General features: G+C 36.8%; 1 protein-coding gene across 1 annotated transcript in view; it reads left to right on the forward strand.

Moving 5' to 3' along the window:
- The window catches only part of LOC133287732 (mediator of RNA polymerase II transcription subunit 33A-like), a 39,823-nt gene that overhangs the window by 16,256 nt on the left and 1,319 nt on the right, over nt 1-22,248 (forward strand). Inside the window, exons 5-11 of the mRNA XM_061485399.1 lie at nt 7,673-7,764; nt 8,063-8,423; nt 9,342-9,552; nt 10,952-11,066; nt 11,224-11,385; nt 11,641-12,307; nt 19,774-19,980. Of these exons, the coding sequence (XP_061341383.1) occupies nt 7,673-7,764; nt 8,063-8,423; nt 9,342-9,552; nt 10,952-11,066; nt 11,224-11,385; nt 11,641-12,307; nt 19,774-19,980 (1,815 nt within the window). The remainder of the gene's footprint in view (nt 1-7,672; nt 7,765-8,062; nt 8,424-9,341; nt 9,553-10,951; nt 11,067-11,223; nt 11,386-11,640; nt 12,308-19,773; nt 19,981-22,248) is intronic.

A 22,248-nucleotide genomic window follows, 5' to 3' on the forward strand; every position in this document is an offset into this window, starting at 1 on the left:
ACTCAGACTTATGACATTGATTATGAAGAAACTTTTGCCCCAGTTGCAAAGATGAATACTGTGAGAGTCTTGCTGACCATTATAACTGAGATATAAATCAATTTGATGTGAAGAATGCTTTCCTTAATGGTGAGTTAGAAAAAGAGGTTTACATGAAAATCCCACTTGGTTTTGACTCCATGGATGGAGAAAATAAAGTTTATAGGTTAAAAAAGGCCTTGTATGGATTGAAGCAGTCTCCTCGTGCCTGGTTGGAGATATTTACTAAGATTATGATGACCTTAGGATACAAACAGAGCCAAGGAGATCACACACTTTTCTTTAAGCACTCCTAAGATGGGAAGTTCATTGTGCTCTTTGTGTATGTTGATGACATTATTATAATAGGCGATGATATTGCGGAGAGACATGTTGTAACACCCCAAATTTTCTAATTAAAATAACAAAATCTCTAAAATCATAAACTTCGTAATTTAAAATTAACCAAATTTGGAAAATGTTACCGTCGCACTTGTACTATAGACAAGTGCAAGGCTAACTTTATTACATTAAAATAAAACCAACAATTAAAGTTCAACTGAAAGAAGCATGTCTTATGCATAAATAAAAATAATAATTAAACTCTAGAGCTAGCTAGAAATCTCTGAGTCGTTATCCTCACTGCCCACTGCTAGCCTCATCATTTGCAACCTGACTTATTGAAAATCTGCTCCCCCGAAGGATCATTGAGCCAAATAAACACAAACAGTCAACAAAGGTGGTAATCCTAATCAAAACAAAATTTATATAACTCAAATATAATAATCACATAATAATGGAATCAAATGTCAATTTCAATATTCATTATATATATTCACATCGAATAAGATATTACACATTCTTTTTATTAAGTTTATTTAGTGGGAAGAGAACCTTGGTAGACTCGGGAAACTCTGTTGCCAGCCATGTATAATCAAAATTGGCAATATCAAAAATATCAAATCCTAGTGCGCACACCTCTTCCCAAAGTTGCTACTACTACCCCGAGAAACCCTGTTGCCAGATACCACTTTGGGAAGAACGGAAACATCATTGTCATATCATGTAATATCAAAGGCATAAAACCCAAAGGTTGTGTTCATCACTTTAGAAGGTACCATCTCAAAGCTATCCTCCCACTAATTAATTTAATCACACATAATTTCAAATCATAATTTCACATATTATCAAAATCATAAATCTCATGGTATCATAATTCTCATAGTATCATAAATCTCATATTGTCATAAATCATAAACCTCATATTATCATAATTCTCATAGTATCATAAATTTCATATTGTCATAAATCATAAACCTCATATTGTCACAATCATAATTCTCATATTGGGAAGCAATCATTTATTTCAAAATAAAATTATTTTATATATATATATATATATATATATATATATATATATCGAAAATAAATAAAAAAATTCATATGATATCCTAAAATATTTTCATACAAAATTAACCTAAGAGTACCTAGGGATTAGGATTACATCAAACCAAATATATAACTACCTAAAGATAAGGATTACATGCAACAAATTTCATTTAAAAGATAATCTACGATTTCCTAGGGATTAGGATTACCTGGTCTCCGTGTTTGTTAACTTTTAGAAGAAAAGCGATTTGGGAAGAGAAGCTCGGTTGATAGCCAAAGAAAAATTATAATAAAATAAAATAAAAAGAAATTTGAAAGAAGAAAGATGAGAAGAAGAGAAGAGGAGAAATGCTGAGGAATGGAAGTGATTCGGTTTGGTTAGGCTAGGCCTTTATTTATAGTTGAAGTTTCGGGCTTAGATATGGGCTTCGTACAATTATTTCCTTTTCTTCTTAATTTCTTATGGCTCAAAATATCGCTGACTCATGACTTACTCATCATATCTAATCAAATTAAGTTTGCTTACTCATCCTAATCAAATCACATTACTAATCAAATAATAACATTAATGCATAAATGACCAATCAATTAATAATTCAAACAATCGCAATTTATCATCTAATCCTAATAATATATATATTCATTATTATTATTACTACTAATTTATATATATTTTTTATTATTAATTTATTGTTTTAAAAGTTACTATTATTTTCCTGGGATATCACACATGTTCTACAATTACGACTAGCCTCTGAATTTGAAATTAAAGACCTTGAGAGATTGAAGTATTTCCTAGGGATAGAAGTAGCTCATCGAAAGAAAGGAATTTTTATCAGTCAGAGAAAATATGTCCATGATCTTCTTAAAGAAGCAGGGAGACTTGGGTATAAACCCTCTAATACTCCTATTGAGCATAATCACAAGATGAGTTATGAAGAGGAGAGTCCTCCAGTTGATAAAGGACAATATCAGCGGCTAGTTGGAAGACTGGTATATCTGGCGCATACTAGACCAGACCTAGCTTATGCTGTTAGAACTGTCAGTCAGTTCATGCATAATCCAAAAGAAAAACACATGCAGGCAGTGGAGAGAATTTTTCGGTATCTTAAAGCCACTCTTGGTAAATGACTGTTATTCTGGCGTGATGACAATCTCTCTTTAGAAGTTTATACTGACGCTATGCTGGATCCGTGACTGATCGTCGATCTACCATTGGTTATTGTATGTTTCTTTGTGGTAACCTAGTAACATGGAGGAGTAAGAAGCAAGATGTGGTTGCCAAGTCAAGTGCAGAGGCTGAATTTCGAGCTATGGCTCAAGGCATTTGTGAATTATTGTGGTTGAGAATTATACTTGAGGATCTCAAAATAAGATGTGAAGGACCTATGAAGCTGCTTTGTGATAATAAGTCTGCCATTTGTATAGCTCATAATCCAGTTCAACATGATCGAACTAAGTATATTGAGGTCGACCGCCATTTCATCAGAGAAAAGCTTGATAGCGGGTTGATCACCACCCTATATATTCCTTCTGGACGTCAATTAGTTGATATTTTGATGAAGGGACTTCCATCAGAAAGGTTTCAAGAGCTTACTAGCAAGCTGAGAATGATAAATATCTATTCCTCTGCTTGAGAGGGAGTGTTGCAAATAATTGTAATTAGTTATTTATTTATTCATTCTAGAATCTTCTTTGGGCTTAGCCCATTAGGTCGTTTAGTCTCTTTAAATAAAGAGCTTTTGTACAGTTGTAATACACAATTCAATAATATATTTTCCTTCCCTTTTCAACTGTTTCCTTTCAGAAATTAATGAGACAGATAGTTTCTAGATCTTCATTGTAAAAACATGGTTTATGTAACATCCCCGTCTCGAGCCGGTTAGTTAACATACATATGGTATTAAAGCTCCGCATAATTTAACATGTGAAAGCGTAGGACTTAGTCTAAAACCTCACGATTGCATATCGTAATCTTGCGAGTTAACTTTTTCAACCTTTCTTTGTCACTTGATGTATTACGCATAAACCTTTTACTAAGCTATTCAAATATACCGTACCGTCCATATCGATACAGAGTTTATGATACTATCTTACAAATTATGAAACCATAAGCAATGGTCAATGACCATCAGGGTACGACAACCAGTATCAACCCTGACGGAGTCAAACGGACAGCATAACAGCTGTAAATTGGACAATCCCGGGAATAAATCCCCCTCTTATACAATTCCTGCCAATCAGAAAAGTCCAGTACAGACCTAGAGTAGGAATCTATATCAAATATTCATTACATAGGTCAGTTGTCAAGTATTATCACAAGACATTCACACTTGAAAGATTCCCAAATTTTCACATATGACATACCAATTGGTTTAACGTCATTGTATCCTTATTATACTCTTATTTAACATATTCATTTGCCAATTACATGCCAATAATAAGTCATTATTAAATCTTTCAAAACTTTCATATATAGGACCATCAAGAGTGGTTACTTGTTGCACAAGCAACCACATGGTTCCACACATATATTTACCCAAGAAACGGTACATGAGTACCTCCTAGGTATCAATTAACAATTAACTAAGTCTCCAAATCCATTAAGGCCAATATGTACGAAGCCATAAACATAGGGCACACTAGGCCTTTCACACTTTATTTAATCAATGACTTAACTTAAGACCCAAGCCAACGTGCAATAGGTAAAACACTAATGCAAAACATCAAACTCATCATATCAACTTCATTCTTCCCTAGGGCATGGCCGAACCATACCCCTAGGTATTCCATAAATTTCACATGTCCTCATTTGATCACAACTAACTTATTTCTATCAACAAGATACACAAGGACCAATAGTTAGCCCCTATGCCAAGTTACCTCATTTCCTTTACTTGATCCACAAGTTGTTGTGAAATTAGTGCCCAAAAAGTTCATTTAGGGTTTATGTACTTCAATAGCTAGTTTTATTACTTCAATCTAGCACACTTGTCATAAGCATCATATAGTTGGTACTCAATTTTACCCTTGCACCACAATTTTCCCTTAGAAGGTCGAACCTATACCTAAAGAGCTCGTAAGGTTCTCATGGTTCAATTGATTAGGTAATTAGTCTAACCAACACAACTTAACTCACAAATCATCGGAAATCCTCAAATGAGAATTAAATACATTTTCACTTCATTTTCTCATTACACGGCCGAGGCATACCCAAAAGAAACCAAGGAAATTTCATGTTTTCATAAGTCATCATTCACACTATAGTGCATCTATTGTCAAGTGCTCATTAGCCATTTACATATTTAGGTTCATTAGACCTATTCTCAGATACAAAGGCCTAAGAAATGAATCAAAGGCACAATACATTCTAGGTGTTCCACAATCAAACAAAGCATAAATCCATTAATTCCTTAATCATAAGATACCTAGCATACAACATGATCACTTACAACAATTCAATTAAGCAAACTTCACAAAATGGCCATGAAGGCTGAGACCATGAAATTAGGGGCTCCAAAGGATTTTTCACCAATTGTCTAGTAACTCTCACCTCAGAGCCACAACGAATTATATGTTTCTTGTCCTCCAACCAATAAACAAAATAAACACAAGTCCCAGCCCCTCTTTCCTTATCGTATTAGTTCCATAATTTACTTGTCATCAATACTCTATAAATCACTTAATAGTGTGTGTTTTTGCAGAATTGTTGTAGGGGCTAATTACCCGCTGTAGCACATTCACATTCACTTAGTTTCTCGTACTATTGGCTTGTTATTACTTTCCTTGATGGTATGGGTTGTTATAGTTTACAATGCTGAATAAAATTAATATACAAAGTTTACTAATCCTTCTGGTTTAAGTCAAAGGGCGAGTAGAAATTGATATTCCCCTGCCTAATGACATCGTCACTTTCTAGCTTCGTCCAAATTTAGATTGTCCGAATCATGCCAAACTGCACCATCAGCAACAGTCTTCTCTGCTCTGGCAGATGAAAAGAAGAAAAATAAAGACCAGAAAATTAGTTAGAGAGAGCAAAATATAGAGACAGGAAGTGGGTATTACAGAATCAAATACCTGCCTTGTAACGACTAACGAATAGAATTTCTGTTATTAGTTTCTATTAAAAAATGTTAAAAATGGCGGGAAAGAAATGAATTGAATCTGAAATATATTGTATATTCAAGTGTGTAAGTCTGTACAAGGAGGCTATCTATTTATAGAGACTAAAAGGCCTAACAGAATGACCTAATGGGCCAAGCCCACAATCTAGACTATTCTAATAATAATAAATTAATATTATTTCTAACACTCCCCCTCAAGCTGGTGCGTATATATCAAAAGCTCCCAGCTTGTTACAAATATGATCTATTCGAGGACCTCTAAGAGCTTTAGTGAATACATCCGCAAGTTGATCATTGGAATTGACAAATGCTGTCTCGATCTCCCTTGACTGGATCTTTTCTCTAACAAAATGACAGTCAATTTCTATATGCTTGGTCCTCTCATGAAAGACTGGGTTAGAGGATATATGCAAAGCGGCATGGTTGTCACAAATGAGCTTCATAGGCCTTTGTTCACAGAGATGGAGTTCCTTCAGCAATTGACTCAGCCAGATGAGCTCACAGGTTGCATTTGCCATTGCCCGATATTCTGCCTCCGCACTGGATCTGGCGACCACAGTTTGCTTCTTACTCTTCCAAGAGATCAAATTTCCTCCGAAGAGAACACAATACCCTGAGGTGGATCGTCTATCTGGAGGAGAACCTGCCCAGTCAGCATCTGAATAACTAGAGATCTCTGAACTCCCTTTATTTGTATATAATAAACCTCTTCCTGGCGCCTTTTTAATATATCGGAGAATTATAATAACTGCATCCCAATGGGAGTCACAGGGAGAATCAAGAAATTGACTTACAACACTCATTGCGAAGGAGATATCTGGCCTTGTCACAGTAAGATAATTCAATTTTCCAACTAATCGGCGGTAGCGACTAGGATCTGGCAGTGGCTCCCCCTGTCCTGGTAATAACTTAACATTGGGGTCCATAGGTGTATCAATGGGTTTACAGCCTAACATGCCAGTCTCATCTAGGATATCCAGTGCATACTTCCTCTGACAGATGGAAATGCCTCGCCTAGACTGTGCAACTTCGATCCCCAAGAACTATCGAAGTCTGCCAAGATCTTTGGTCTGAAATTGATTGAATAAATGCTCTTTCAACTGATCAATCCCGGTCTGATCACTGCGTGTAATGATAATGTCATCAACATAGACCAGGAGATAAACACACTGGCCAGAAGAGCTATGCCGGTAAAAGACAGAATGATCGGCTTTGCTTCTGATTAAGCCAAAGGATTCAACAACTGAACTAAAGCGGCTAAACCAGGCCCGAGGAGATTGCTTCAGGCCATATAAAGATTTCCGAAGTTTACATATCATTCCAGAACTCTCCCCCTGAGCAACAAAACCTGGTGGTTGCTCCATATAAACTTCCTCCTGCAAGTCACCATGTAGAAAAGCATTCTTAATATCAAGTTGGAGAAGGGGCCAGTGATGAATGGCGGCAAGGGCAAGAAACAGGCGAACAGAAGCCATCTTAGCAACAGGAGAAAAGGTATCCCCATAATCAAGACCAAAGATCTGTGTGTATCCCTTGGCCACTAAGCGAGCTTTAAGGCGATCAACAGTGCCATCAGGACCAACTTTAACTGTGATACCAAATGTAACAGCCCCAAACCCTGTAGCATGATATTGTCCGCTTTGCCCTCGGGCTCACGGTTTTGTTTCTTGGGACACTCCACAAAAGGCCTCACCCTAGAAGAGGTATCTACACCCTTATAAGGCATGCTTCGTTCCCCTCTCCAACTGATGTGGGACATTACATCCTCCCCCACTGGGAATACAGCGTCCCCGCTGTACACACCGGTCCAGGGCCAGGCTCTGATACCAAATTGAATCTGAAATATATTGTATATTCAAGTGTGTAAGTCTGTACAAGGAGGCTATCTATTTATAGAGACTAAAAGACCTAACGGAATGACCTAATGGGTCAAGCCCACAATCTAGACTATTCTAATAATAATAAATTAATATTATTTCTAACAAAATGTGAATAGTTATCTAAGCCTTTCCATAAGATACTGACATGGAAAAAAAAATCCAAATGGCATCTTTTTAGAGGGAGTAGTACTGAACACTTCAAATGAATAACTTTTTTTTTTTTTTTGAATCAATATTATTTATTTGTGTCTGTTATTACAGGTTTGGTGAAGACTTTACATGCAGTTAATGGCACTACATGGAACAATACATTTTTGGGTTTATGGGTTGCAGCACTGCGGTTGGTTCAAAGGGTAGGAATTGTTCCAACAAAAAGGGTGGGGGAGCTGATGAGTTCTCTAGGAAAAATTGCTTGATGAATTTATTCTTGTGTATGATTTGGTGATCTAAATAATATAGTCAATCATCAATAAGAAAAGACCGTGCTGCATGTCATTTACAGTCTACTTTTTTTGTGTTGGCACCTAGCATTTTTATATTTAACCGATTAACTGGTTCTCTATGTAAAAAAATCTGGTGACGCTGGAAAATTGCATGCAAATACATAATCTTCACATAACAACACTTGTATTATTCCTTCTGTTATTGTAGGAGAGGGATTCAAAGGAAAGTCCTATACCTCGTTTTGATACTTGCATGTGTATGTTATTGAGCATCACAACCCTTGTGGTCACTCAGATTATTGAGGAAGAGGAAGGTGAACTGATTGAAGAAGCTGAACACAGACCTACATATCAAGGGAAAGATAATCAGGCTCTGGGGAAGCGTCGTGAGGAATTGATTACCAGCTTACAGCTATTGGGTGATTATGAGTTCTTACTGACTCCACCTCAACCTGTTCTTATGGAAGCCAATCAAGCTGCTGCCAAGGCTATTATGTTGTTATCAGGAAACCCTGTTGGTAGTGGGGACTTAGAACATATGAGCATGAATGACTTGCCCATGAAATGTTGTGAGTAATTTCTTTTATAGTGGTAATCTGAATCTGTAAAGATTTCGTGTTGGTTACAGAATTTGCACTTCTAATTGATATGTATCTAATTTTTTGGTACGTGTAAACTGAGGCAGAGCTAGGACTAAATTATTGGAGGGGACCAAACTTAAAATAATCCAAGGGATCTAATGGAAAGATAGAAAATCTGGAGGGGTTGATAAACTGTTTATAAAATATGGGAGCTTAGGGTAGGTCTTGAATTTTGGTATGTTGCCCTTCTTGCCTTTCCCAAATGGAAAAGTAGGTCTCCCCAAGCACAAACGGTCAATGTTTGCTTATTTTCAGTTAATTCTGTTAATTTTTCTCACTGTGTGTCATCACAATTCTAGTTGTCAATAGTTTTGTTGGTTGCACCTTTACCTTGGTTCTATGGAATTTAATGCCCTCATTCGCTTTCGTAAATGCTATCGTAAAAGACTGTTCATATGTTTGTTTATGGCCCCCGTTTTTATGTATACTAGTGATACTGATGTGCCCTTAATTAAAAAGGTGTACACCAAAAGAACAAGGCTGGGAGCAGAGGATCAGGTTCAAGTGGATCACATGGCCTAAAATTTGTATGGGATGAGTAGAGAGAACATTCTAGTATCATCTCTATTAGGACTGAGTGCTTTATATAGGAAAAAAGAGGTAATCATTAGGTAGGAAATTGGTGATTGGATTGGTACACCTTAGGGTGTAGTGGGAGAGTACTGGTTTCTCTAATTATCGGTGTAATCTTTTATTTTCTTTTTATCCCTTATTAACTTTTCTGCCATTGTTGTAAGAATTTCTCAGAAACTCAATATCAATTTTTCCTTTTCCTTCAATATGTCTTCTCATTATTATCTGATACCTATTACATACTATGTCATTTTATTTTGTTTTTCCTTGCAGCTGGCAACTTACGGCATCTAATTGTTGAGGCTTGTATTGCAAGAAATCTACTTGATACATCAGCTTATTTTTGGCCTGGCTATGTGAATGCATGCAGCAATCAAATTCCAAGTAGCGTTTCTAACCAGGAGGCTGGCTGGTCTTCGTTGATGAAGGGATCGCAACTAACTCCTACATTGGTTAACGTCTTAGTTGCAACTCCAGCTTCCAGGTATGCTAATGACTCGTATCATTCCAGTGTTGTGTCCCCCTCACTCCCTCTTAAAATTGGTTTCAGAAGGGCAAGATTTGGGGGTGGTGGTTGGTTCAACCAACTATCTTAGTTGGAAGGGCTTTTTTCAAATGAAGAATTTTTTTTTACCTTCCCGAATGTTGCGTTTTTCACAAGGCAAAGCCGCACTGACTTAGGATATTAGCTCATCTAGTTATTTTGCCATCCTTTGTTTTTTGGGTCTTATTACTGACTACATTCATGCTCCCTGGTTATCTTTCTCCTTGAAATGTTTGTCTGGTACTTCTCTATAAAGCTAATCAATGCCTTTGAATCATTGACTGTGTGTTTATTTATTCCATCAGCATGAAAAGCCTTGGTATCTGCCATTCATGCTACTGACCTAAAACACTGTTCATACTTCAGTAGTGTGACTATTTCGGCAGTTTTATTTGTAATTTTTCTCTAATGTTTTACGATTTAACAATTGACTTATGATTTTCATTCTATATAAAGGAATTGTTACTGGGAAATTATACTTAGTTTTCTGGAAAGAGTTTCTTCTCTTAATCTGAACGTTAAACATCTGAAGATAAGTCCCTATTTACATTTCATTACTGTGGGTTTAGGATAGGGTTGGATCATGGATGTATGCAACCTTTTCTGCATGAGCAGAGAGGGCTTTTTCTGAGACTATAACCCAGGATCACCAGGTCGCAGCAGCAACCTTACCTATGCACTAACACTTACCATCACCATTTTTTAATTTTTTTAAAAATTGTACAGAATACTTATAGTATGAAATATATTCATCCTTAAATCAATCTTCACTCCTCTTTACTTCTCACTCATGAACATGCACTCATTGGCAAGCATATGAATGTGTTTTATACTTTTAATGTAAATTAAATATGTAGTTATTATTGTAAGAAGTAAAAGAATCTTTAAAATATAATATATAAAAACGTCAGTGTAGTAAGTAAAATACATAAATATACAATAAATATGGAAATAACACACACACAAGCTAAATAGTATGAAAGTTTGTTATAGAATACCTTTCCTTAATACAGCTTGGCCAGGGTAGTACATAGCCTATGCCTTTATTGCTCCCTGACTTCCTGGATAAAAAGAATAAATTCATCTGAAAAAGACATGGAGATTCTTGTCTTTTAGACTAAATATAGATTTATAATTTATAGATACTAGATATGTACACACACTTATGGAGACTTATCATGTGTATGAAAGTGGCAGCTATCTGTTTTATAATAGTATTGCCCAATACCTGCACTACAGATACACCCTTATTTTCCTGAAGCCAGGTATATTAGATGCTCTTTTTTGAAAATTTACGAGGTAAGGAAACTGAATTTAAGCTCTTGGATTTTGATGGAAGCTTAGCAGAGACTGAAAAAATATATGAAATTGCAATCAATGGTTCAGAAGAAGAAAAGATATCTGCTGCTACCATTCTGTGTGGGGCATCTCTAGTACGTGGATGGAATGTACAGGTAATCCTAATACTGTTTTCAGCTTTCCAATTTCACCAGAAAGACTACTACTTTTTCTTGCTTAGTTCTTTTGCAGTTAAGCTTTTTTTATGTGTCTCCTGACCCTTCTAATTTGTCTATTATTTTCTTAGGTTTACAACATTGTCTTTGTTTGCAGGAGCACATAATTCTTTTTATCATAAAATTACTCGCACCTGATGTTCCTCCTAATTACTCGGGGGCTGAAAGCCATTTGATCAGCCAAGCTCCAATAGTAAACGTCCTTCTTATTGGAATTTCATCAGTAGATTGTGTTCAAATTTTCTCCCTACATGGTTTGGTATGTTCTGTTTTAATAATCCTTGTATTCTGAGTCACACATGTAATTGTCAACTACCCTTTTTCTTTTTAGATACAAGTTTTTCTAAGGTATTTGTTTTGCAGTCTAGGAAGGCTCTATCATCAATTAAGTTCTTAGTTTTAAAATAATATAGTTTCAAAACCAATGGTGGAAGGGGTGTTGTAGTAGAGAACTAGCAGATGTTGCATGTACTTGTTTGCTGATATATGTTGTGGTCTTGCCATTTATTTTCAGCTTCCGTTACTTTCAGCAGGCCTAATGCTAATATGTGAGGTTTTTGGATCATGTGTTCCTGATTACTCATTGACTCTTGCTACCGGAGAAAAACTCTCTCATCATGAGGTGTTCTCTAATGCATTTACCCTTATGCTGAGGTTCTGGCGGTTTGATCTTGTACCTCTCAAACATGTGACGAGGGACGTAGCCACTCCACCATTTGGATCACCATTTAGTCCTGAATGCCTTTTATTGATTCGGAACTGCAAGTTGGCTTCGTTTGGAAGATCAGCAAAGGATCGACAAAAGCTCAAAAGACATTCAAAAAATTTATATCTTTCTCCAGAACCTGTATTTATGGATTCCTTTCCAAAATTAAACTTTTGGTATCAGCAACATCAAGAATGCATTGCTTCAATCTGCTCTGGTTTTGTGCCTGGAGGGTCTGTTCATCAGATTGTTGATGCTCTAATAAGCATGATGTTTAGGAAGCTAACTAATGGTGCTGAAACTTCGACACCTACGACTTCTGGAAGCAGCATTTCGTCAGTGTCTACATTGGATGATTCTTCAATGAAACTAAAAGTTCCTGCATGGGATATCCTGGAAGCTATTCCCTTTGTGCTGGATGCTGCTCTGACAGCTTGTGCTTATGGAAGACTCTCTACCCGTGAACTGGCCACAGGTTTTTCTAGTTCTCTATTTGGCTACATAATTTTTAACTTGAACTTATTATATATTATATTGAGTCAGGATTATAATGAGGGATTGATGCCTTGAAATATAAGGATGTCACAAAATGTAAAATGAGGATGATGTAGAAAGAAAAAAAATTGAGAAACCAAAGTACTCCTGTAACTTGGATTATAGATACTCTCTTAAAGAAACGAAAATCTCAATATTATCAATTATGCAGAAGTGTATCAAATGGTTAACCAACTATCTGTATTGGAATAAAATAATCGGAAACAGAGTAAAATAAGATAACCTTATTCTGTATTGGAATAAAATAGTCGGAAACAGAAGAAAATCCCTAAATAACAAATAATCAATTGAAAGTAAAGAGTTGTATAGTATTTATTGAATTGTATAATATCTGTACAAGGGTTCTCTATTTAAAGAGATTAAAAAACCTAATGGGTTAAGTCCAAAGACACTTCTAGAGTATTCTAGCTAATACAAATAATAAGTAAATAATTACACATTAATTATAATATTTACAATACTCCCTCTCAAGCTGAGAAATAGATATTTATCATTCCCAGCTTGCTAGTAAGCTCTTGAAACTATCATTAGGAAGACCCTTAGTCAAGACATCAGCCAATTGACAACTAGACGGAATATATGGAGTAGTGATCAGTTCTCTATCTAGTTTCTCTTTGATGAAGTGGCAATCAATCTCAATATGTTTGGTTCGGTCGTGTTGAACTAGATTGTGGGCTATACAGATAGCTGACTTGTTATCACAGGGTAACTTAATAGACCCTTCATATCTCACCTTGAGATCATTGAGAATGATTTTCAGCCATAATAACTCACATATACCTTGAGCCATGGCCCAGAATTCTGCTTCTAACTCGACCTAGCAACCACATTTTGCTTTTTACTTCTCCGTGTTATGAGATTTCCACAGAGAAACATACAATAGCTCGAGGTAGACCGTCGGTCAGTCAAAGATCCAGCATAATCGACGTCTGTATACACTTCTAAGGATAAGTTTCCTCCTCTATGGAATGATAGTCCTCTGCCCGGTGTGCCTTTTAGATATTGGAGAATCCTATCCACAATTTGCAGGTGTTTTTCCCTCGTATCATGCATGAATTGACTAACAATACTAACTGCATAAGCTAGATCAGGTCTAGTATGAGCCAGGTATATCCATCTTTCCACTATTCGTTGATACTGTCCTTTGTCAACTTGAGGACTCTCATTTTCACTTCCTAGTTTGTGATTCTGCTCAATTGGAGTACTGGAAGGTTTACACCCAATTTTTCCTGCTTCCTTAAGGAGATCAAGGACATACTTCCGTTGGCAAATAAAGATCCTTTGCTTTGAATGAGCAACTTCTATCCCAAGAAAATATCTCAGTTTTCAAGGTCTTTAACTTCAAATGTAGCAGTCAGTCTTTCTTGCAGAGCATGCTTCTTATGTATATCATCCCGTGTTATAATAATGTCATCAATATAAACTAGAAGGATAGTGAGCTTACCTTTTTGAGAATGTTTAAAGAAAAATGTATGATCCCTTTGACTTTGCTTGTATCCCCAATGAAAGCATAACTTTTGTAAATCTTCCAAACCAAGCACGTGGGAGTTGCTTCAAGTCATACAATGCCTTCTTTAACCTGCAAACTTTGTTTTCTCCATTTGTAGAGTTAAATCGTCGTGGGGTCTCCATGTAAACCTCTTCTTCTGATTCGCCATTGAGGAAGACATTTTTCACATCAATTTGTCTCAAATCCCAATTAAAATGAGCAGCAAGGGACAATAGAACTCTTACAGTGGTAATTTTGGCCACTGGCGCAAACGTTTCTTCATTATCAATGTCATAGGTTTGTGTGTCCTTGGCAATCAGTCGAGCTTTATTCCTTTCAAGAGTCCCATCAGAATTATACTTCGGAGTATATACCCATCTGCACCCTACTGCCCTTTTTTCATTTGGCCTGTGAACGACTTCCCATGTATTATTCTTCTCCAATACATTCATCTCGTCATGCATGGCTTGAACGCAATTGTCATCCTTTAATGCTTCATATACTGATTTCGGGATTGGAATGGAGTCAAGTGCTATAATAAAACTTCTATGCTGCATAGAGATTCTTAGAGGAGACAAAATGAGAAATAAGGTGTTGGGTACAAGACTTTTTCCCTTTTCTTACAGCAATGGATAAGTCAACAGAATTAATATTAGGCTCAGGAATAAAAGAAATAGTGTATTCAGTACTTACCAGCGGTTCAGGCATTTGCAGTTGCTGGTGGGGAAGTGTGAGTTGTTTCTTCCTTTGGTACAATAGTTCAGGTGTCCTAGCTTTGCGTACTTTCTGTCAATCAATTAGAGGCATGTAACAAGAGAAATCAGATGAATTTTCAGCCTCATCAACTAAGTCTTCCTTTTTCTTGTCATGTAGTGTAATTACTGGGGTAGGAGATGATGTAGGTAACGGAAGAGGAGACTCAGACTCAAAGAAAATGGAAAAAGCTTCAATATTGTTCTCCCCCTGAAGTTGAGGAGGTAGAAAGTAGGACTCAGATTCATGGAAGCTAACATTCATAGACACAAAGAATTTAAGACTCAGAGGGTGATAATATTTGTATCATTTCTTATTGGGAGCGTAACCAAAGAAGACACACTTAAGGGCTCAAGGCTCTAACTCTGCATAATTAGAACAAAAGGAAAAAAGGAAGTCATGAGATCAACAGGACTTACATGGCCAAGGATTCTGGAAGGTAAGCAGTTGATCAAATGGGCTGCAGTTAATACAGCTTCTCCCCAGTAAGAGTTGGGTACATATGTCTGAAACAATAATGCTCTGGTGACTTCAAGAAAATGTCGATTTTTTTCTTTTATCAACCATATTTTGTTGATGGGTATCCACGCATGTGAGTTCATGAACTATTCCTTTGTCTTTAATAAACTGGGAAAGATGTTGATTAACATATTCTGTACCATTATCTGGTCTCAAGCATTTGATATGTTTACCAAACTGGGTTTCAATCATATAATAAAACTGGATAACAACTGTGTTACTTCTGCCTTATCTTTCTTCAAGAAGATCCATTTAGTCCAAGTATAATCATCAATAAAAGAGACAAACCACTTAGCACCAGAAACATTAGGTACCTTGGAAGGCCCCTAAACATCAGAATGAATAATGGTAAAAGGTTCAACACTTTTTATTTCACTAGAAGGAAAGGATACACAATGATGTTTTGTAAATTGACAGACATCACAATTAAAAGACTCAACAGACTGCGATACAAATAAAGACGGAAACATAGACTTAAGTGTTGCGACTTCGGCAAGTGCACTGGTCGTAAAAGTAATAATAGTGTACGTGAGTACAAGATCGTTCCCATGAGGATTGGATTTCAAGCACTAGTTCGCTAACAACAATTTAGTTGGACAATCGAATTTGAGATGAAAAGAAAGAAAATCAAGAACAAGCAAGAAAATGCAATTTCAGAATTTAAAAGCAATTAAAAAAAAAGTATTGGTTTTGTCAATTAATAAATCACGTAATTAAGGGTTCGACTTCCCCCAATCTCTTCTTTATGTTATGAGTTAAACAGTCAAGAACTACTCTTAATATAATGTCAATCAATTCTTCCTAGATTAATTAAGACTCAATCACTTGTTACCCTAATTCTATCTGATCTTGAAAGAATCCTAGTTCCCCGGTTGTTCCTCAAAAAAACATGAATTAAGATCAAGAATTCAAAGATTGCATAATTGCCCTATGTCTATTCCTAGATCACAAGGATTACGATGAATTTATCAACTCAGGGTTCATGCACCAACATCCCAATTGTCATACAATTTCCCTAAATCAATCTACAAGGAACAAACTCATAGAAAGCATAAAAACAGATAAATTCATTTAAATATAAAAAGAGAAGAATCTCAGAGACAACTTAACTCAATCACATAAATAATCAAATGGGGTCCATCTGCCCCTAACTACAAAAAAGATCTAGCCTAGCATAGCGACATCAAAGACAAGAAAAAGTAAAGAGAATCCCCTAAACTCCATTGGTGTGATGGCGTAAAGAATCCTCAAAACTCTCAGCTTATTCTTGAATTCAACCCGCTTCCAAAGCTCCAAAGCATGAAAATTGTTTCTCTCTCCTCAATTTAGGATTCTCTATCTTCAATTTTTCTAAGGTTCCTCTCTTTCTGAATGTGCCAGCTTTTTATAGTGATAAAACCATATCTTTTAATTTTCTATTATATCTTCAATGGAATCTTCACTAGAATCTCCAATCATATCATTAATCAAATCCTTAAAACTTTCTCTTTTATATTTAAAGAAAAAAATTTCCTTGAAAATATTTAAGAGCATCTTCAATAAGATCTTCAATCAATTATATGATTTAAAAATCCAAAACAAATCCACTTGAGCTCTTCAATTTATGTTTTTATTGAGCTGAAAATTACTGCCATATATATGAATTTTTATGAGAATATTACTGAGAATAAAATAACACTTTAATTATAATTCTCATACCTTTTAATTATTTTTAAATCAATTTCATGCTCATATAAACCCTTAATACATAATAAATTGGAGACTCGTTATCTAAGCACTTGTGATGAAGCCAAATAAGAGAATCTGAAGTAGACTGACAAGTCATCAAAGTCTGATCCTTGGTATCTTTTGCAGCAAAGTCTGGAACCAGATAATACAACCCACCCTGCTCCTTAGCAACTCCAATCGTCCTCCTCGTGGTGAGATCCTGAAAAACACAATGAGTAGGGAAAAAGGTTACAGTACAATTCAAATCTGTAGTAAGATTATGAGTAGAAAGGTGATTGGTAGAAAGTTGGGAAATATGGAGAGCATTCTTGAGACACAAGAAGTTTTGGATTTTAATGTTACCAGAATTTGCAACTGATGTGTGTGATCCATCAGCTATGGTTATAGTACGAATACCAACAATAGGATTATAAGAAAGAAAAAGGTCATTGCAGCAAGTCATATGATCAGTAGCTCCAGAATCCACAATTCATGAAGTTTTGAAATCAGTACAAGAAGCAATAAAAGAATGAGTGCACGAGTTCTTACCAGTCACAGCCAAAGTACCAGTACCAGAAGGCTTATTGAGAGATTCAAATATGGACCTAAGCCGTTTTAATTCCTCACGACGAATACTAGTAAACTCACTAGTCACCAGGCATCTATAAGCTCTCATTCACAGGAGGAATGTCTGAGGGAGCAAAGAAGGATTGACCACGTGAGGTTGACTTATCAAGCTTCTCCAGAACCTGTTGCCTTCCATGAAGACAATAACAAACATCTTTTGTGACACCTGGTCTTTTACAATAGTTTCACCAATGTCCCTCTTTGTTGGGCTTAAAAGAAAAAAATCTTGTAGGTGGCTTAGCCGAAATCATAGCAGACATGTCAGTGGGCTCAGAATCAGAAGGAGCTGGAGTAGTGGCTTTAGATGAGAGCATGACAGATCCTTCGAACAACTTGGTATCCATCATGACAGTCCTGCGACTTTCTTCACCCCTGACAGTGAGAAAAACTTCAGAAAGTGTAAGTAATTTTTCCTTACCAAGAATTTGAACCCGAATATGGTCATATTCTGAGTTGAGGCCACAAAGAAAATCAAAAATCCGATTTCTTTCAATAAAGGTGGCCAGAGTGGCTGCATTGTTGCTACACTCCATCTTCAAACTCAGGTATTGATCAAGCTTAATCCATAATGCATTCAGAATGCCATAATACTCTGTTACAGAGAAACAACCTTGCTTGGTAGAAAAAATCGTATTCCGAAGATCGTAGCAGGTGGCGGCATCTTGTTTCATTGAATAGGTTTGCTTAAGAACATCCCAGATCTCAAAAGCAGTAGGTAAGAACATGCAATGTTGACTAACCTCAGGAGTCATAGAGTTCCATAGCCACGTCATAATAAGAGAATCTTCATAATCCCAATCAGTAAATTTTGATCTGTTTTGGCAGGAATAGGTCCTTCAAAACGAGCAATCTTACGACGCCCTTTGAGAATGGTACGAACAAGCTGAGACCATTGCAAATAATTTTTTCCATTAAGATGATAATTCTGATGGAGAGCAGGTGGATCTTTTGGAATAGAAAAGCCATAGAAGGTGTAGCATATGGTTGATTGATCGGAGTATCTTCAACGTCTGACATAAAGTTCAAGACGACAAAGAAAATGAAATTTTTTTGCCGGAACAGTAACAAAATCACTCTAGGAATGAAAATCGTCGCTGGAACAGTATCAAAACCACTGTGGGACCATTGTTTGACTTCGTGACCGAGGCAAAATACCACGGTAAGCACAGATCCAGACTCGCAATGAGGAGGCGAGTTGGTCTGTCCAAGTCGCGCGTGCAGAAGATGTCACACGCGCCGCTGCAAGTTCTGGAAAGGCGCGTCTGTTTCACGCGTGTGAGGGAGTGTGAGGGACAGTCTCGAGATGGGTCATGGACAGAGAAGATCGCCTCGTCGTGGCGATCACTATCGTGGGTAGATCGCCGAAAAACTCGCCGGAGACAGTGGACAATGGTGACTCTGATTTGAACAAATAATGGTCCTTTTGATCCAAAAAGTCCTCGAAAAAAAAAATTCGGTGGCGGCGAGAGGCAAAAATAAGGGTTTTGCTTTAAAACGGTAGTTATGGAAGCAGAGCCCTCTGGATCGAGAGCTCTGATACCAAATTGAAAGTAAAGAGTTGTATATTATTGAATTGTATAATATCTTTACGGGGGTTCTCTATTTAAAGAGATTAAAAAACCTAATGGGCTAAGTCCAAAGACACTTCTAGAGTATTCTTGCTAATACAAATAATAAGTAAATAATTACACATTAATTCTAATATTTACAATATAATCCCAAAAGAAAAACCCTAAATTCAAAATTAAAATCTTAAAACTAACTACCCAATCTACATCAGACGATGTCTAGATTGAATATGAGATATGATTCTTGGAATAACTTAATTGGCAAAAAGGTTGACTATAAATATATAGCTCCAATTGTATTTAGAGATTGAAAAGTGGGGTATGTTTGGTTCTGTTCTCTCTCTCACGCACATAGATTTATAAAACCAAAAAGTTATAGACCAATGATTAACGGGAGCCTTTCGGGGCTGCAATTATAAACGTCAAGCCATTGAAGCTACGAAAATGCTGATGTAATAAACTTGAATTTTGAGTACAATTTACATAATTAAAAGCTTGGTCCTAGACCACCACCTGTTTTTAAAAGAATTTGCATTCTCGAGTAGCCCTTGCTGCTTCTTTAAGATAACATATGATAGTTTTTTCCGATTAGACATATCTTGATATTGGAACCATATGTTTGGGAATTTAATACTGCGTTTCTACTTGCTAATGCTGATTCTTCTAATCTTTTGTTTTGGTTGTTTGATGTGTAATTTGATTTCTATATGCTTTCTATCTCAGGCCTCAAAGATCTAGCCGATTTTCTTCCAGCATCTTTGGTTACCATTACAAGCTACTTTTCAGCTGAAGTTACTCGGGGCATATGGAAGCCAGCTTTTATGAATGGAATTGATTGGCCTAGCCCTGCCGCAAATTTGTCCTTTGTTGAGCAACAGATAACACAAATTCTAGCAGCCACGGGTGTTGATGTTCCAAGCCTTGCTGTAGGTAATTCATCTTAGTCTCTGCTTACTGTATTTTTAATATTTTAATTATTTAGTTTTGGGTTCTGTTGAACCATTATTTAATTGCGACAGGAAATCCATTAAAGGACATTGTTACAAAGATCTATTATACAAATTAATCAACTAACTGTATGGTTGATCAATTAATATCCATGCTAGGCAAGAATGACTTTTACACCTCAAGAGGAGGAGAGAGAAGAGGGAGGGGGGTGACTTGAGTTTAGTTTCTTCTTAAGAAATCTAATCCTCAAGGTCTGCCTAGAAACTTTGTTTTTTAATCAAGAAACCAAAAACACACTGAATTAATCAAACACAATTCAGAAACGGGAATGAAAACGCAACAACAACAAAAAAATCAAATCAAGAATGTGGAATTTGAAAAGCAAGGGATAAGAAGATCAAACACAAGATTTATCCTGTTTCATTCTCAAACCACTAGAGAGCTGCGTTCAGACTAAAGAAGAATCAATCCTCTAATATCTCAAAACTTCAATTAGTGCTTGAGAATCATTGTACAATGGAGTTTTACTAGAATCTTGATCAACCTGTCAACCTATACATCTATAGGATCACTCCCTTCAATCAAAATCTTGTTCCAATCACTAAATGATTACAACAATAATCAAGAACTCCTTCTTGGAGCAAATACAACGAAAATCTCAGAAGAAATCACAAAGAACATAGATATAATAAGCTTTCTCTCAAAATATGCAAAATGGGCTCGCAATAATCAAAATCTGATTACATGTGTAATTCTATGTTTTTTGTGTGTTGTTCTGTGTTCAGATGATCAAATTAGTTCCTTATATATGCAATATTAGTTCCAACCACTTTTAAGTGATTTCTAACAAGTTCTAACACATAAGTATATTTAGCATCTGTTGAACTATTTTTTGTAAAGAACCTTGGGATAACCCCAAAAGCTAGCTCAAAGGGTGAGAGTGCCCAAGGCCTTATAAAGGCCACATTAGTTGCACATACAACCAATGTGGGACTATATATCTCAACACGCCTCCTCACACGAGAGCCCATTGGGCTTGAAGAGTGGACAATGCAACAATCCCAGCCTACCTGTGCTAAGAAACGCCACAAGAGAAAGTGGGGGGGCGGCAAGGCTCTGATACCATGTTAAGAACCTTGATACCACTGTCAAGCGGGTCCAGGGGAAGCCCGTGGTGGGGGGCCACCACCAATGGGCCAAGCTACTCCAAGTTCACCAAGTGGGTCCGACACCACATCTCCACCCAAAACCTTAAGGCATTAGGTGCATGGATCCTTCCACTTATATACTCTTCACATAGCCCATTACCAACCAATGTGGGACTCATCACACTTGAATATCCCAACAATCTTCCCCTCAAGTGTGAAACCCACCATTGGTATGCTCCCCCTCAACCGAGTACCCCAAGCACAAAGTACTCGACCCGCCTCCTAGCCAATCACCAGGCTAGCTCGAGCCCAACCCGGCTCTGATACCATGTAAAGAACCTTGGGATACACCACCCCAAAAGCTAGCTCAAAGGGTGGGAGTGCCCAAGACCTTATAAACTCCACATTAGTTGCACATACAACCAATGTGGGACTGTATATCTCAATACGCCCCCTCACACGAGAGCCCATTGGGCTTGAAGAGTGGACAATGCAACAGGCCCAGTCTACCTGTGCTAAGAAACGCCACAAGAGAAAGTGGGGGGCAGCGAGGCTTTGATACCATGTAAAGAACCTTGGGATACACCACCCCAAAAGCTAGCTCAAAGGGTGGGAGTGCCCAAGGCCACATTAGTTGCACATACAACCAATGTGGGACTATATATCTCAACATTTTTCATGTGTATGCAACCTCGCATGCATGATTTGAATATATGAGTTACTTTTATGTATGTTTTAGCCTTAAATGCATTCCTTTGATGTGTGAGAGCTCATTCCTTCATCATTCTCTAGATTTCTTCATTCAAGCCTATGTATTCTAACTATATAGATCTTCATCTTGACCTGGTTTTCTTTTTTATTCTTTAAACTTTGACTTTGTGGTTGACTTTATCTTTTTGACTTTTGCCTGGTCTTTTGCATGTTGCCTTGATCTTGTATCATCATTTGAGACTTGTTGTAGCATATTGTACATTAGTTTCATGTTTTCCATGTCTAGCTGGCTGGTTGAGTCATGCGTTGTGCTTTGTTATCATTAAAAACTCAATACTTTACTTTTCATATATCCTTGGGGTTCAACAATCCACTCGTGCATGCATTTATT

This window comes from Gastrolobium bilobum, unplaced genomic scaffold (genome assembly GCF_033153095.1).
Source record: "Gastrolobium bilobum isolate Gb01-03AN ecotype WA unplaced genomic scaffold, APGP_CSIRO_Gbil_v1 utg2833, whole genome shotgun sequence".
Taxonomy (NCBI): domain Eukaryota; kingdom Viridiplantae; phylum Streptophyta; class Magnoliopsida; order Fabales; family Fabaceae; genus Gastrolobium; species Gastrolobium bilobum.